Source organism: Nerophis ophidion, linkage group LG10 (assembly GCF_033978795.1).
Source record: "Nerophis ophidion isolate RoL-2023_Sa linkage group LG10, RoL_Noph_v1.0, whole genome shotgun sequence".
NCBI lineage: Eukaryota > Metazoa > Chordata > Actinopteri > Syngnathiformes > Syngnathidae > Nerophis > Nerophis ophidion.
In genome coordinates this window covers 45,045,987-45,062,243 of record NC_084620.1, presented here as the reverse complement: position 1 = coordinate 45,062,243, position 16,257 = coordinate 45,045,987, and the positions used below count along the sequence as shown (strand labels likewise).

Below are 16,257 nucleotides of genomic sequence, written 5' to 3'. Positions count from 1 at the left end.
GCTGCTTCCACTGTGACTAGTTGCCATGTTGATACTTTAGGGCAGCCGGAACTTGCCTTTTTCACTTTAGTGTTCTCGTGAGACGTGTAAAAACGCCAACTCAACACCAAGCCAAACCGGAGTCAATGAAGAGAACGTCGTTGTAAGCTTGACCATTTACTTTTGACAATTCCTTCATAGACAAGATGGTGAAAAACTGAAAAGAACAAGAGACACAACACACAACACACTTATTGCCTCTGTACATATTCGTTTACAATGACATATAAAAATGTAACGGTATTGTCGGAAAATGTCCAGCAGAGGGAGACTCCCGTCTGCCTAAATGACTTGAACACATTGTATCTAGTTCGACAATTATATTTAACATATCGGCACTATTACACTTTTTTAACGTGTCTGACATGTTGTTAACTTATTAAAGACGACTTACGGCATTGCTTCTTCGCCGCTTTGTGTAGGATGGCAACAGAAAGTACTACAGAAAACCACAAAATGTATCTCTAGCTTTCGAACAAATACCGGAAGTCAACCAACAGGAAGTAATTTCTTCTTCTTCTTCTTTTGTTTTTATGGCGGTTGGCAAGCAACCTTCTGGTGTGCATTACCGCCACCTACTGTAATGGAGTGTGGACCGAGGTGGATCCCTACTCTATATTCTTTTACTTAACCCAGTATTTTTTAAATATGTGTATATTGCTTTATATCCTATGTTTTCTGAATGCAATCCTAATATATCTCCCACTTCTAACCTAATATTTTCTTTTGCTAACTTATTTTCCAGTATTTCTCTTTCTCTATTATATTTCCTACATTGTATTAAGACATGGTCAACATTTTCTATCTGGTGGCAAAAATCACACAGCCCTGTAGTATGTTTGCCTATCAATTTTAGTGAACTATTTAGATATGTATGCCCTAATCTCATTCTAGTCATAATGTCTTCTTCCTTCCTATTTCTACCCCCTCCTCTCATTACACCTACTTTCCTCTGGACTTTGTAAAACTCTCTACCTTTTGTTTCCTTATTCCAATTATCCTGCCACTTTTTATTGTGTTCTATCTTAATTATGCTCTTCACTTCTTCTTTACTGTGCTTAATCTCCATGTTTACTTCTGTTTTAGTGGTTGCTTGTTTTGCGTATCTATCAGCTAACTCATTTCCCTCAACTCCTACATGAGCAGGAACCCAGAGAAATGTTACCACACCTCCCGCTTTATTTATTCTGTAGATTGCCTGAACTATTTCATAAACTATATCTAGTCTTGTTTCTGATGTTATGTTTTTTATGCTCGTCAATGCACTGCTGGAGTCCGAGCACACGACTACTTTCCTAGCTTTGTTTTCCTCTATCCAGTTAACTGCCATATAAATTGCTACCAATTCCCCCGTAAAAACAGATAGTTTATCACTAATTCTTTTATTCAACACTATATTTCTCTGTGGGATAACTGCAGCAGCTCCTACTTTACTATTTATAGTTTTTGATGCATCTGTGTATATCATAATATTATCAAAAAACATTTCCTCAATCCGTTGTTCTATTTGGTAACTATTTAAATGTCTATTCTTCAGTAACTGCATGTCTACCTTTGGGTTTTCATACATCCACGGTGGTATTGCAGGAATTGGTACTGTAGGGCTCACTTTAATATTGTCAATTTGTGTTTTTTTACATATATCTCCTATTATCCACCCAAAACTATTCATTTTTTTCTTCCCTTTTTCTTGGCAATTTATTAGCACTTGACGGGTTGGATGTCCTTGCTTGGATCCTTTTAAGTTTGCCCAATAAACTGCTGAGAGTTGATCTCTCCTCATGTCCAAAGGTTTTTCATTCATTTCTACTTGTAATGCTGCCACTGGAGTAGATTTAGTAGCTCCACAACATAATCTTAACGCCTGCGACTGGATCCGGTCTATTTTCTCAAGTAGAGTTTTTGAAGCAGATCGATAAATAATGCATCCGTAGTCGATAACAGACCGAATTAAAGTGATATATATTGTTTTCAATGTTAACCTATCAGCCCCCCAATCTTTACCCCTCAAAGCCCTCATTATATTTAACACCTTTTTACTTTTCTCCATTATCTTGCTGATGTGGGTTGACCAGTTAATATTTTTATCAAACCATATTCCTAAATATTTAAAAACTTGTACCTCTTCTATGTTTTCTCCATAGAGTTTTATTTGGAGCTTGTTTTGTATTTTCCTCTTCGTAAAATGTATGACTTTTGTCTTTCCAACAGAGAATCTTAAACCCCAAGCCGTCCCCCAGTCTTGAACATTATTTACCGCTTTTTGAATCTTCTTTTCTATATAATTTGTATTTCTACCTCTCTTCCACATCACTCCATCATCAGCAAACAATGCCACCTCCACTAACCCTTCCACTTCACTAAAAACTTCATTTATCATGATGGAAAATAGTACTGGACTTATTATACTCCCTTGTGGGGTCCCATTTTCCACTTTGTATTCTCTACTATATTCATTTTCTATCTTTACTAATAATGTTCTACTTGTTAAAAAGTCTTTTATCCATCTGTACATTCTTCCTCTAATCCCAATCCTATTTAGTTTCATCAGCAACCCCTGTTTCCACAACATATCATACGCTTTCTCTATGTCAAAAAATACCGCAATTATACTTTCTTTATTTATTTGTCCCTTTCTAATTTCCTCTTCCAGCTGCACTGCTGGGTCATTTGTGCTTCTTGCTTTGCGAAAACCACTTTGGTAGTTTTTTATAATTTCTTTTGACTCTAAATAATATATTAATCTTTCATTAATCATTTTTTCCATTACTTTGCCCAAATTTGAGGTCAATGCAATCGGCCTATAATTTCCTGCCTCTTCCGGATCTTTCCCTGGCTTGCATATTGGAATTATTACAGCTGTTTTCCACTCATCTGGTAATTTTCCTTCTTCATATATCCTATTATATAATTTCAAGACCACTTCTTTGCCGATGCTACCTAAATTTTTGATCATTTGATAACTCACCAGGTCTTTCCCTGCCGTCGTATTTTTAACTTTTTTTAAAATTCGAACCATTTCATCCAAAGAAAATGTCATATCCACAGTGTTGATAAAACTATTATCGTTGTCTTCCTTCATTTCCTCAATATTTACACTAATTGTTTCTTCTCTCTTTTGTTTTTCTACATTTTTCAAATTATCATTACTGTGCACTTTAACAAAGGTTTTTGCTAAAAGTTCTGCTTTTTCTTTATTTCCTACCACACTCCGCATTCCATCTTTCATCACATGATTTTTATGTTCTTTTCTGAGCCCTGACATTCTCTTGATCATTCCCCACACTTGGCTTAAAGGAGTAGTTCTATTTAGTGTTTCACAAAAAGTTCTCCAATGGTGTTTTCTTGTTTTTTTAATAACATACCTTACTCTAGCTTGATGCCTTTTATACTGGATCATGTCTTGGAAATTATGTGTTCTTCTCAATATTCTAAATGCTCTATTCCGTTCTTGTATTGCATCTGTGCACTCTTGTGTCCACCACGGCACTATCTTCCTTCTTCTCCCTATACTATTCCTTGGTATGCTCTGTTCGGCTGCTTCTATTATGCACTTTGTAATATCTGTATTTAATTGTTCAATATCTTGATTTATATCTACTTCCTTTAAAGTTATGTCGGTAATTTCCCTAAATTTCTCCCAGTCACCATGATTATACTTCCATCTTCCTTCTATCCTAGTGCTTTCTGTCCTATGATTTATGTTTATGTGAATGACGATTGGATAGTGATCACTTCCCATTGTGCTGTATTTATTTACTTCCCACTCCACCTTTCCTGCTAACCCTTGTGACACTAGTGTTAAATCTATTGCTGTTTCTTTACCCGTGACGACATCTAACCTTGTTCCCGACCCATCATTCACACACACCAGTTCTTTTTCCTCCAAAAGTGCTTCCAATGTATCCCCATTCCAGTCATCCCTTTCACCCCACATTGTGCTATGTGCATTAAAGTCACCACACCAAATAATATTGCCACTCCAGTGCTCCATTATTGTTTCTAGTTGGTGAATTTCTAATTTCTTGCATGGATTATAGAAGTTTAGTACTTTGTATCTTTCTTTATTATTCCATACTTCTACTCCTACTATCTCTAGTTCTTGTTTTACTTTTAATATTGAATAATGCATATCTTCCTTAATAAATATGGCACATCCTCCTCCTTGCCCATCATTCCTATCTTTACGTATCGTTATATATCCTTTTATTATAAAGTTTAATTTTGGCTTCAGCCATGTTTCTTGAATACATATTATATGTGGTTTATTTTTCATATTATTAATATATCCCTTTAATTCCTGTCCGTTTGCTATCAGACTTCTGGCATTCCACTGAACAATTAACATGGCGTTGGATTGTGGTAACATGACTCGGTCTCGTCTACTCTCTGTAGCTCACCTTGCACCTGTTCCCAGGATAATTCTTTTAAATTTAAAAACTTTGCTGCTGCTTTGACAATTATTTTGATTTTCTCAGTCTTGTTTCTAGCCTGTTCTGTACAATTTATTACATAAGCCAGGAATACAACTAGTTTATCCATGGAAATTCCTGTATTTGCTGCCTCTTGTTTTTTATTTCTTGAACTATTTTCACTTCTGTCCTGTTCTGCACTTTCTTGATTTCTTATTTTAACTGCCTCTGCATAAGTAATATTTCGTTCAACTCTGATTTGCTGTACTTCTGTTGCCTGTTTTCTTATGATGCAGCCCCCATACGCTGCTGTGTGATTCCCGCCACAATTACAACACTTGACCTGTTCATTTTCTCCACATTGTCCATATTCATGCTCCCCTCCACACCTTCCACATCTCATTTTAGCATTACACACACTAGCTATGTGCCCATAGCGTTGGCACTTGAAACAACGTACTGGGGGTGGCACGTAAGCTCTAACATAGAAGCTTAGATACCCAATCATGATTCTCTCTGGGAGGACCTCCTCTGCAAATTGCACTAGCACGGATTCGCTCTCAGTCTTTTCACCGTTCCTAAATGCCATCAATCTTTTCATCGTAGTGACAGTTCCTCCTTTTATTTCTCTTTTCAGATCATCTAAATTTTCTCCTCTTGGGATTCCTGTCACGACTCCTCTTGCCCCCTTCCGTTCTCCCACTTCGATTTTTTCCTTTATTATTTTGTTGCACAGTTTTTGCAATCGCATTGCTTTGTTCTTTTGCTCTCCATTTTTGCATTTAATCAACAGCCGTCCGTCCCTGAGCACCTTCGCTATCTCCACCTCTCCAATGTCCTTCTTTAATCCCTTAACCAGAGTCATCAAACTAATGTCATTCATATCTTGGTTTGATTTAAATGTATAAATTATCTTATATTCATCCATCATAACCCTTTTCCTCTTATCAACCTCTTCATCGTCTTCATGCACTCTTTTAGTACTCGCCTTTCCTTCACTCCCTCCTCTCCCCTTCTTTCCTCTCTCCCCTCTAGTCCTATCCATTTCCATACTATCCTCATACATCCCGTCACTATCCCCTTCCATCTCGATCCAGTCACAAAACAGCTTATGCTCAACCGCCAAAACAGATTTAGATACTCTCGCCGCCGCCAAATTCACTCCAAATGTTTGGTAGTTCCGCCTCCCACGTCGGAAATGGTGTTGGTTGACGCGGAAGTACAACAACGGAGTGAAAACCCAGGAAGTAATTTAGCGGAAGTGACATCATCTAACTGCTGTTTACCGATTATAAAGTACAATAAATATAAACAACTTTAACTCCAAATTAAAGCATTGTAGTTACTAATACAAAATATTATCAAGTAATACAAAAATATTATAATGTAATTACGTAAATAATATTAACAGTTGACTTCAGGACAACACACTATCAGTAAGCATCTAGCCATGTCAAACAGTGTTCGCCATCCTCTCTCTGTTGTGCCATTTTGGTGTGGCAAATAAGGCGCTGACGTCTCATGTTTTATTTTGTTCTTTGTTAGTAACATTTGGAACTCTGTTTGTAAACTCAGTGCCGTTTCCTGAACGTATACACTTTATATCTCCAAAGGGTGCTACATCTGCTAAGAACTTTTCTGTCGCAGTAACTTTTTGACTTAAGGAAATATACTAATACAGCACCTGAATAGTCATCTGTGAAACATTGTGCGTATTTGTGTCCTTCTATGCTCTCAGTTTTCATTGGTCCTGTTAGGTCTGTATGGATTAACTCCAGGGGTTTGTTTATTTGCTTTAGCATCTAGCTCCCTATTTCTCGTTTGGGTAAACTTGCCTTTTGTACATATGTCACACATCTGATCCGGCTTAACATTTCCCTTGATTACCATACCTTTGACCACAGTTTGGAGTTTGATTACATCGTCATAGTTGCAGTGTCCTAGAATCTCGTGCCATGTTTGTACGTCATGACAAACTTTACACTGATCATCATTCGCATCAACAGTTGGTAGATAATACAGCTTCTCATGTTCGTGTATTTTAAATCTGTTACCATCTTTAGTGATCATGTGGCTCTGTCCTTTCTTGAAAGTTATGGTTGCTCCTCCGTCGGCTGCTCTCGCCACTGAAAAGATGTTGTGGGGATAGGAGGGCATGTACAGAGCGTTTTGTAGTTGTGCCCTGTGCTGTCGTCCATTGCTGTCCACTAGATGTATCGTAGCTGTTCCTCTTCCTTGGGCCATTCCACTGCATCTTGTCCCATCAGCTAGTTCCACTGAATGAGTCTCTGGCTGAAAAGTGTTGTCAAAGTTTGTAAAGTTATTCACATCATTTACAATGTGGGATGTCGCTCCTGCATCCACCATAATGCCTTTCATCTTTATTTTGGGTGCTGACTCACTTTCTCCTTGTGCTGCTTTGAAGAGGTAATCACTGGAATGTTCATCAGTAACCTTTCTGACATTGTCTCGTTTATCTTTCTTTTTGCATATGGTTTCTTGGTGTGTGTTGCTCTTACAAAACTTGCACCACACTTTTCGGATACAATTTCTTGCTCTGTGTCCTTTTAATCCACATTTGAAACATGTCATATCTTCATCTCCACTTCTACTTTGAGTGCTGCTGGTGTACGTCTTCTGGATATTTCTATCCTGTTTTGTGAACATTTTCATCACATTGTCTGTTGGCTCAGCAGTACTAATTTTCTCTGACTCTTTGTAAATACATAATCTCCTTTTGAAATCTGTAAATGTCACATTGTCTTCGTTTTGTGTTACATGTACAGTTAATGGTTTGTAAGCGTCAGGAAGTCCTCCAAGAATCATGGCTATGATCAAACTATCACTGAGAGTCTCACCGGCATCACGAAGTGCTGTAATCAGGTTTTCTGCTCTGATGATGTAGTCCGTAGTCGACTCTTTATCTGCTTTCCGTAGTTTTGTCAAGGACGTGTACAGGTTGATTATTCGTGGCTTGCTTTTTCCTGAGTAGTGCTCCCTCAGCATTTTCAGTGCTTTCCTTCCATCGTATGTAGCATCATGTCTAATTAAAGACAGGCTTTTATCATCGATCAACCTTATGAGCTCTGCATAGCAGTCTGGATTCTTTATTCTGTCCGCTGCTGCTTGCTCTTCTCCAACTGGTTCATTTAGAACCGTGTCTTTCAACTTTAAAATATGTAAGTGTCCCAAAAACCTTGCTTCCCAAAGGCCATACTTGCTTTCGGATCCATCGAAGTACAGTTGCGGGGATACTGCTCCAGTAGTACGAGCCGCCATTTTTGTTTAAGCGCCACACTTTAGCACTGTGCTATGCTAATTAGCTCAAACTTTGCCGCGTGTACTCTTCTTCGAGAGTACACGCTACTTCATTGGCTAAAGTCCCTTTAATGCTCCGTGTAATACTTCACGTTTGCATTACCTTTATCTTTGGTCAAGTAGTTCTCTGTTAGCTCAAGTCCACACCTGCAAACTTCCTTGGCTTCTGTGTCCGTGCGTCGACTCAACGCTACCTTGCCTTGTTTGCTTGCGTTGGCTGGAATCACTGCGGTTCCTGGGGTTGCTGCAGTTCCTGGCGTTCCTGGGGTTGCTGCAGTTCCTGGGGTTGCTGCAGTTCCTGGCGTTCCTGGGGTTGCTGCAGTTCCTGGCGTTCCTGGGGTTGCTGGGCCCATAACCTGTTAAGGTGTTTGAGCTTAACAGAGTTCTTTATGCGTGCACATGAACGACACTTTCAACGAGTCTTGAACATCAACGTCCTCTCACCGAGGAGACTTTTATTCTCTTCTTCTGTTGAACACACAACTGCTTCTGTGTTAAACACTACACAGTACCAGAGCGCCCTCAAGGGGATAACATGCGCTACAACATCCTACCTCTATAACAGTCACTGAGTAAGAGCGTGGATATATACAATCTTAACACTATCACATTCTAGGGCTGGGCGTATCGATAGTATCGACACTTGGTGTGTATCGGTATCGTATCGATACTGGCGTGATAGTATCGATACTTCACCAAATTAAGCAAATCACTCCGATTAAAAAAAAAATGTGAGCGCAGCGCAGCGCTCCTCACCACTCTACCCTCCTCCCTAATAATGGGTCGTTCGCGAACGATTTGTTCATTCGAACGAATCATTTGAGTGAACGAACTGAATCACTTAATGAAATGATTCGTTCTTTTCTCAGTGCATTTGAGTTCAGCCGCGACTGTGTCTTTTGGTGGGTTTACAAGACTCACTGATGTCTTAGTGTTTGTGTACAAGGGTCGCCTGAGCAAATAACATAAATATGAACACAATCAACAGATCATTACAAGTGAACAGACAGCCCAGTCCTCTGTGACACTGAACGGGGAGGGACCTGAGCCTGCATTATCTATTGAAAATAAAGTTGTACTGGTGTTTAATTCATGAATATGATGTTAGACAAGTCCTGTGTTGTTTTATTATCATAATCAATTAATAAAGGCAAAAGTACAAATTTGTTTTGTTGAGTAAATGTGATCTCATTGTTATTAATGCTGTTTCTGTGTATCAAGAGAGAGGCTTGCTGTTGTTGTTTTGCGCCTTCAACAGGTTATATAAGGTAGTGCAGGCTCGCCTGTGTTATCATCACGTGATCTCTTCCGGTTCACTTCGCGCGAGAGAATATGAGAGACTCACAGAAAGAAGCGCGATGAAGTTGTGTTCTATTTTCCACAGTTACCGATGTTTTGTTTCCCGGTGCTGTGAGGCATTGTACTGAACCATCCTTAAAATAAACCATCATCTTTCTTTTATATTCAACTTGAGTATTCATTGAAGATGAGTGAAGAAAGAAGAAACCCAACAGGTTATGGGCCCAGACATGCAACGGGAGGAAGATGGCAGCGCCTGGTCTTCGATGGAGACGAGGACAACTACGAACTTTGGGAAGTAAAATTTCTTGGTCGCATGAAACTTGAAGGTTTAAAGGACACAATACTTTTCTCTGGTGAAGTAGACCCAGAGAAGAATGCAGAATGTTTTGCAGAGCTAATCCAGTTCCTCGACGACAAAAGTCTCTCGTTGGTGATGAGAGATGCTGCTGACGATGGTCGCAAAGCACTACAAATTTTACGGCGCCATTATGCCAGTGATGGTAAGCCAATAATTATTTCCCTGTACAACGAATTGTGTTCCCTGAAGAAAAACTCAGAAGAAACTATTACAGACTACATCATTAGAGCCGAAAAGATTGTGACTTCTTTAAGAAATACAAAGCAAGTAATAAGCGATGAGTTGAGCTTTGCTATGGTTCTGCGGGGCCTACCGGAACCATACAAACCATTCGTCATTCACATGACACAGAGCAACGATGAAGTGACTTTTGTGGAGTTTAAGAGCAAACTACGAAGCTACGAAGAGACAGAGAAATTTGAACACAAACCAAATTCAGACAACGTAATGAAAGTGGACATAGCGTCAGCAACCTGTTATGGATGTGGGAATCGTGGACATTTTGCGAGAAATTGTCCCCACAAAACAACACCAAAGTGGTGCAACTATCACAGAAGCACAACACATACAGACGAGACGTGCAGAAGAAAAACCAAGCCTGACTCTGCTAAACAAACTATGGAGAAAGAAGAAGATTCAAAGGAAAGTGGCACCTCCTTTGTGTTCCAAGCCAGTCATTTGGTGCTTCCAGACGGCATCAAACAAAATGGACTGATGGTGGACTGTGGGGCGACGTCACACATAATCACTGAGAAGAGCAAATTTACACGATTTGATGAGACTTTTAACCCAAACAAACACTACATGGAGTTGGCTGATGGAACAAGGAAGAACAACGTGGCTCTGAAGAGAGGCGATGCAGTGGTTCTTCTACGCAACACGGAAGGTAAAAGTGTCCCCGTCACACTGAAGAACGCCTTGTTCATCCCTATCTACCCACAAGACTTCATGTCGGTGAAAGCAGCCACGACTGATGGAGCTCAAGTGATCTTCGAAGAAGGACAAAACCGGCTCATCACAAAAGAAGGAAACACCTTCAAGTTAGAAGTACACGAGAGACTGTACTACCTCAAAACGGTAAACCATCAAAAACCATACGATGACTCTGTGCATGACATGATGTCAAAAGACAAAGTGAATCTATGTTGTAATGTGAAAACATGGCACGAGATCTTGGGGCACTGCAATGTGAATGATGTGTTGAAGCTTCAAAATGTTGTGACAGGCATGACAGTTACAGGAGATACAAAGATAGAATGTGACATTTGTACACAAGGAAAATTCACTAACACTAGGAACAAATTACCTGATGTCAAAGCTAGTGCACCCCTAGAGCTGGTGCACACTGACTTGGGCGGCCCCTTTGACCCAATTGGATTAGATGGGCATAAATATTCAGTCTCATTTACTGATGATTATTCAGGAGCAGTATTTGTTTACTTCTTGAAGAATAAGAGTGAAACTTCCCTTGCGACGGAGAAGTTCATTGCAGACGTTTCCCCATATGGCAACGTAAAATGTATACGCTCAGATAATGGAACTGAGTTCACTGGAAACGATTTTCAAACACTTTTGAGAGAGAAAAGTATCAGACATGAAACTTCGTCACCTTATTCTCCTCATCAAAACGGTACAGCTGAAAGACAGTGGCGAACACTGTTTGAAATGGCAAGGTGTATGCTATTAGAAAAAGAGTTACCAAAAACATTATGGCCTTATGCTGTTCAAAGTGCCGCTCACATTCGGAACAGATGTTACAATGACAGAACAAAGAACACACCATATTTCATGCTAACTGGAAAGAAGCCCAACATTTCAAAAATGTGGGTGTTTGGCTCGGAGTGTTACGCATACACTCACACTCACAAGAAACCTGAACCAAGGTGTGAGAAAGGAGTATTTGTGGGCTATAGTAAAATTAGTCCAGCATACTTGGTCTATGATCCACAGTCAAGAAAAGTGTCAAAACACAGACTGGTAAAATTCACCAAAAAGAACACTGCAGAAAAAGACACACAAACAAATGCATATGACTTGGACATCCCAGATTGCGAAAGCAATGAAACCAAATTACCTGACACTGTGTCAGAAAAATCAGTGAGCATCGAAAGTCAAACTGTACCTCAAAATGATGTTGACAACCAAACACAAACTCTCGAAGTAGAGGAAGACGTGGTGTTAGATGATGCCACAACTAACATAGAGACTAGGATAGAACAAAGAGGTCGTTACCCAAAGAGAGAGAGAATTGTTCCTCCAAAATACTTAGAGGAATATGTAACAAATATTGATGATATCAATGAAAGCCATGACATTATTGATCACTGTTGCAGGGCAGTGTGTGGAGTCCCACAGACGTATAAAGACACCCTGATGTCATCAGAGGCAGCCAGCTGGGAAAAAGCCATGAAAGACGAATTGGCATCTCTCAAAGAAAATGACACATTTGAACTAACAACATTACCAAAAGGGAAAAATGCAATAGGCGGAAAGTGGGTTTATGCCCTCAAAGAAAACACAGAGAAAGGACAGCTTTTCAAAGCTAGATATGTTGCCAAAGGATACAGTCAAACTGAAGGTATAGATTATCAAGAAACATTTGCACCAACTGCAGACATTACTTCTGTGCGTGCATTGATGCAAATAGCTGTTCAAAATGACCTCACTGTCCACCAGATGGATGTGAAAACGGCATATTTACATGCCCCCATTGATGAAGAGATATACCTAGATCAACCAGAAGGTTTTCAGAAAACATCGGACACAGGTGAAAAACTAGTATTTAAATTGAAGAAATCAATCTATGGCCTAAAACAATCAGGAAGAAATTGGTACAAACTTCTAAATGACCATTTAGAGCAAAACAATTTCAAAAGAAACCTATCTGCTCATTGTGTCTACCGAAAACAAACAGAAAATGAAACAGTCATTGTCATCATCTGGGTGGACGACCTGATCATTGCTGCAAGTAGCAAAGAAGCACTTGAGCAATTCAAAAACATAATGAAAGCCAAATTCAACATGAAAGACCTCGGTAAGATATCTTATTTCTTGGGTATTCATTTTGAACAGAAACAGAATGAAATCAAGATGGATCAAAAGATGTACATACAAAAGATGCTTGAAAGGTTTGGCATGTCAGAATGCAAACCTAGAAGCACTCCTGAACAGAAAGTAGAACTGAACAAAAATCCAGTTAATAGACAGAGGTCCAACATATTGATGTCAAATATCATTTCATTCGTGAGGCACTCACTGAAGGGAAAATTTAATTGGTCTACTGTCCTACAGAAGACATGGTTGCAGACATCTTAACAAAACCTACTACAAGAGCCAAGATTGACAAATTCAAATTATTCTTTTTTGGAAACTAATGTGTTTCACTGTTTCATGGTCATGAGATCAAGGGGGGGGTGTTGAGTAAATGTGATCTCATTGTTATTAATGCTGTTTCTGTGTATCAAGAGAGAGGCTTGCTGTTGTTGTTTTGCGCCTCCAACAGGTTATATAAGGTAGTGCAGGCTCGCCTGTGTTATTATCACGTGATCTCTTCCGGTTCACTTCGCGCGAGAGAATATGAGAGACTCACAGAAAGAAGCGCGATGAAGTTGTGTTCTATTTTCCACAGTTACCGATGTTTTGTTTCCCGGTGCTGTGAGGCATTGTACTGAACCATCCTTAAAATAAACCATCATCTTTCTTTTATATTCAACTTGAGTATTCATTGAAGATGAGTGAAGAAAGAAGAAACCCAACATGTTTTTTAAAAGTATCGATACCCCGAAGTCCCCCATCAGATAACGACGCTTCCGGTATCGGTATTGGTATCGGCTATACTGGCCGGTATTGGATCGGTATCGATACCTGGTATCGACACATTCTGTAACAGACACATAATTTCATGTAGGCTAACGTTACCTAACTTTGTCTTTTTACCCGTTTCTCCTCCTCTTCTTTTCTCTTTTTAATTCCCTGGGCACCTGACAGTTTGGGGCGTTTTGACATTTTGTGTTGATTTTTTGTTGTGGTGACGTCCAAAAAGAGTCATGATACGGGAAGGGAGGGGGTGCACCATGCGGGGGGAGGGAATGGCGGATAGTAATGTTGTAACAATTAATATTTCTATTAAATAGGCTTTACTTTGCATTTTAATTAACGTGGAATTATTTTTTTTGTATTTAGAAATAATTACCAACTTTTTTTTTTTTTCTCCAACATTTTGCGGCACTGGCGTGGCGCCCCCTTAGCATTTGCCTATACGGCCTATGATATTTATCAAAAAAGCAGGGGTCACCAACCTTTTTGAAACCAAGAGTTACTTTTCGGGTACTGATTGATACACACTTAAATAAATTGCCAGAAATAGCCAATTTGCTAAATTTACCTTCAATAAATAAATCTATATATATATATATAGATATATAAAAAATGGTATTTCTGTCTGTCATTCAGTCGTACATTTTTTTTTCCTTTTATCAAAGGTTTTTGTAGAGAATAAATGATGAAAAAAAACACTTAATCGAACGGTTTAAAAGAAGAGAAAACAGGGGAAAAAATGAAAATTAAATTTTGAAACATATTTTATCTTCAATTTCGACTCTTTAAAAATCAAAATTCAACCGAAAAAAAGACAAGAAAAACTAGCTAATTCGAATCTTTTTGAAAAAAATTTATAATTTATGGAACATCATTAGTAATTTTTCCTGATTAAGATTAATTTTAGAATTTTGATAAGAGGTTTTAAATAGGTTAAAATCCAATCTGCACTTTGTTAGAATATATAACAAATTGGACCAAGCTATATTTCTAACAAAGACAAATCATTATTTCTTCTAGATTTTCCAGAACAACATTTTTTTTAAGAAATTCAAAAGACTTTGAAATAGGATTTAAATTTGATTCTACGGATTTTCTAGATTTGCCAGAATATTTTTTTTGAATTTTAATCATAATAAGTTTGAAGAAATATTTCACAAATATTCTTCGTCAAAAAAAAAAAACAGAAGCTAAAATGAAGAATTAAATTAAAATGTATTTATTATTTTTTACAATAAAAAAATTAATTACTTGAATATTGATTTACATTTTCAGGAAAGAAAAGAAAGGAATATAAAAGGTAAAAAGGTATATGTGTTTAAAAATCCAAAATAATTTTTAAGGTCGTATTTTTTCTCTAAAATTGTCTTTCTGAAAATTATAAGAAGCAAAGTAAAAAAATAATGAATTTATTTAACAAGGGAAGACCAAGTCTTTAAAATATTTTCTTGGATTTTCAAATTCTATTTGAGTTTTGTCTCTCTTAGAATTAAAAATATTGAGCAAAGCGAAACCAGCTTGCTAGTAAATAAATAAAATTTAAATAAATAGAGGCAGCTCACTGGTGAATGCTGCTATTTGAGCTATTTTTTAGAACAGGCCTGCGGACGACTCATCTGGTCCTTACGGGCTACCTGGTGCCTGCGGGCACCACGTTGGTGACCCCTGATCTATATATACATATATATATATATATATATATATATATATATATATATATATATATATATATATATATATATATATATATATATATATATATATATATATATATATATATATATATATATATATATATATATATATATATATATATATATATATATATATATATATAACCACACTGTGGATATATACATATACATATAGAAATATTTTTTTTTTTAAATCTTTTTTTAATCTTTTTTTTTTTACTACTTTTTTTTTTTACTACTTTTTTACTATTTATATTACTAACTTATATGCACCTTAGGGGATCCGCTCCAATTTCGTTGTTCTTTAAACCTGTTCACCGTAATAATGACAATAAAACTCTATTCTATTCAATTGCGACTCGAGGAACTGTAGCTTAGCTTAATACATTTTCCAAGAAGCTTGCCCATCACCGCAAATACGACAGTTCATTTGCACTGTATCATAGCAACATCATGTTGCTATGCCAACATGTACGAAGTTTAAATGAAAAAAAAACTGTGGGAAAATCTGTTAAGTATTGAGAAAGTTAGAAAGTTATGATGGAATTGAATGTGCTGACACTTCATCGATCTTGTCACTAGATGGGGATGTTGACTGCTTTAAGATGGCGTCGCTGTGACGATGTCAATGCGGAGTATGCGCACAACAACCGGCTACCGTTTTGCATTTCCGGGAAGAAGTCACGTGACTGAATACAAGCACTGAGCACGGGAAATGGTGTGCGTTCGTGTGTCTCACCCTAATGTTGAACCCATTACTCCGTCCGTGACTTACGGATGAAATTTAACATGACAGTTAAATTTACCGCGACAGTTAAACGTGGATTTACGCCAACCGGGTATTTTAAGGTAGAGAAAATACCTTACTGCTCCAGTGTTACACAGTCGCTGCGATGGCCGAGTGGTTAAGGCGTTGGACTTGAAATCCAATGGGATCTTCCCGCGCAGGTTCGAACCCTGCTCGCAGCGTATTTTAGTTTATGAATATTGGTAAGATTTCAAGCTAAAAAAATAGATTTTTGTGTTGTTAATGTTCAGTTTATTGACCTTAAAGGCCTACTGAAACCCACTACTACCCACCACGCAGTCTGATATTTTAAATATCAATGATGAAATATTAACACTGCAACACATGCCAATACGGCTTTTTTAGTTTACTGAATTACAATTTTATATTTCCCGTGAGTTTCGTCTTGGAAACGTCGTGTAATGATGACGTGTACGCAAAACGTCACACAGCTAAAAGTCGTCTGCTTTAACGGCATAATTACACTATATTTTTGACATCTGTGTTGCTGAATCTTTTGCAATTTGTTCA

The 16,257-nt window shown here is 37.9% G+C and overlaps 2 protein-coding genes and 1 non-coding gene across 3 annotated transcripts; 2 read left to right on the top strand and 1 right to left on the bottom strand.

Annotated features, from left to right (window-relative positions):
* Nucleotides 1-140: 140 nt before the first annotated feature.
* On the bottom strand, nucleotides 141-7,730 carry LOC133560883 (uncharacterized). Its single transcript, XM_061913897.1, has 2 exons — nucleotides 6,854-7,730; nucleotides 141-6,743 (listed from the first exon to the last, which is right to left on the bottom strand). The coding sequence occupies exons 1-2, from the start codon at nucleotides 7,728-7,730 to the stop codon at nucleotides 6,715-6,717; spliced, it is 906 nt and encodes a 301-aa protein (XP_061769881.1). The 3' UTR covers nucleotides 141-6,714.
* A 1,215-nt stretch (nucleotides 7,731-8,945) lies between these two features.
* LOC133560881 (uncharacterized) lies at nucleotides 8,946-13,141 on the top strand. Its single transcript, XM_061913895.1, has 2 exons — nucleotides 8,946-10,506; nucleotides 11,763-13,141. The coding sequence occupies exons 1-2, from the start codon at nucleotides 9,256-9,258 to the stop codon at nucleotides 11,790-11,792; spliced, it is 1,281 nt and encodes a 426-aa protein (XP_061769879.1). The 5' UTR covers nucleotides 8,946-9,255; the 3' UTR covers nucleotides 11,793-13,141.
* Nucleotides 13,142-15,826: 2,685 nt separating this feature from the next.
* Nucleotides 15,827-15,908, top strand: trnas-uga (transfer RNA serine (anticodon UGA)). Its single transcript has one exon. It is a non-coding gene; the product is annotated as a tRNA-Ser (tRNA).
* The last annotated feature ends 349 nt before the right edge of the window (nucleotides 15,909-16,257 follow it).

What these genes read in the sequence shown, in the direction of transcription:
- LOC133560883 (XM_061913897.1), bottom strand. Translation starts at nt 7,730, where the DNA reads ATGGCGGCTCGTACTACTGGAGCAGTATCCCCGCAACTGTACTTCGAT. An exon ending in CAAAGCAGCACAAGGAGAAA is followed by an intron (nt 6,744 to 6,853) that starts GTGAGTCAGCAC and finishes AACACTTTTCAG; the next exon opens with CCAGAGACTCATTCAGTGGA.
- LOC133560881 (XM_061913895.1), top strand. Translation starts at nt 9,256, where the DNA reads ATGAGTGAAGAAAGAAGAAACCCAACAGGTTATGGGCCCAGACATGCA. An exon ending in GACTGTACTACCTCAAAACG is followed by an intron (nt 10,507 to 11,762) that starts GTAAACCATCAA and finishes TCACTGTTGCAG; the next exon opens with GGCAGTGTGTGGAGTCCCAC.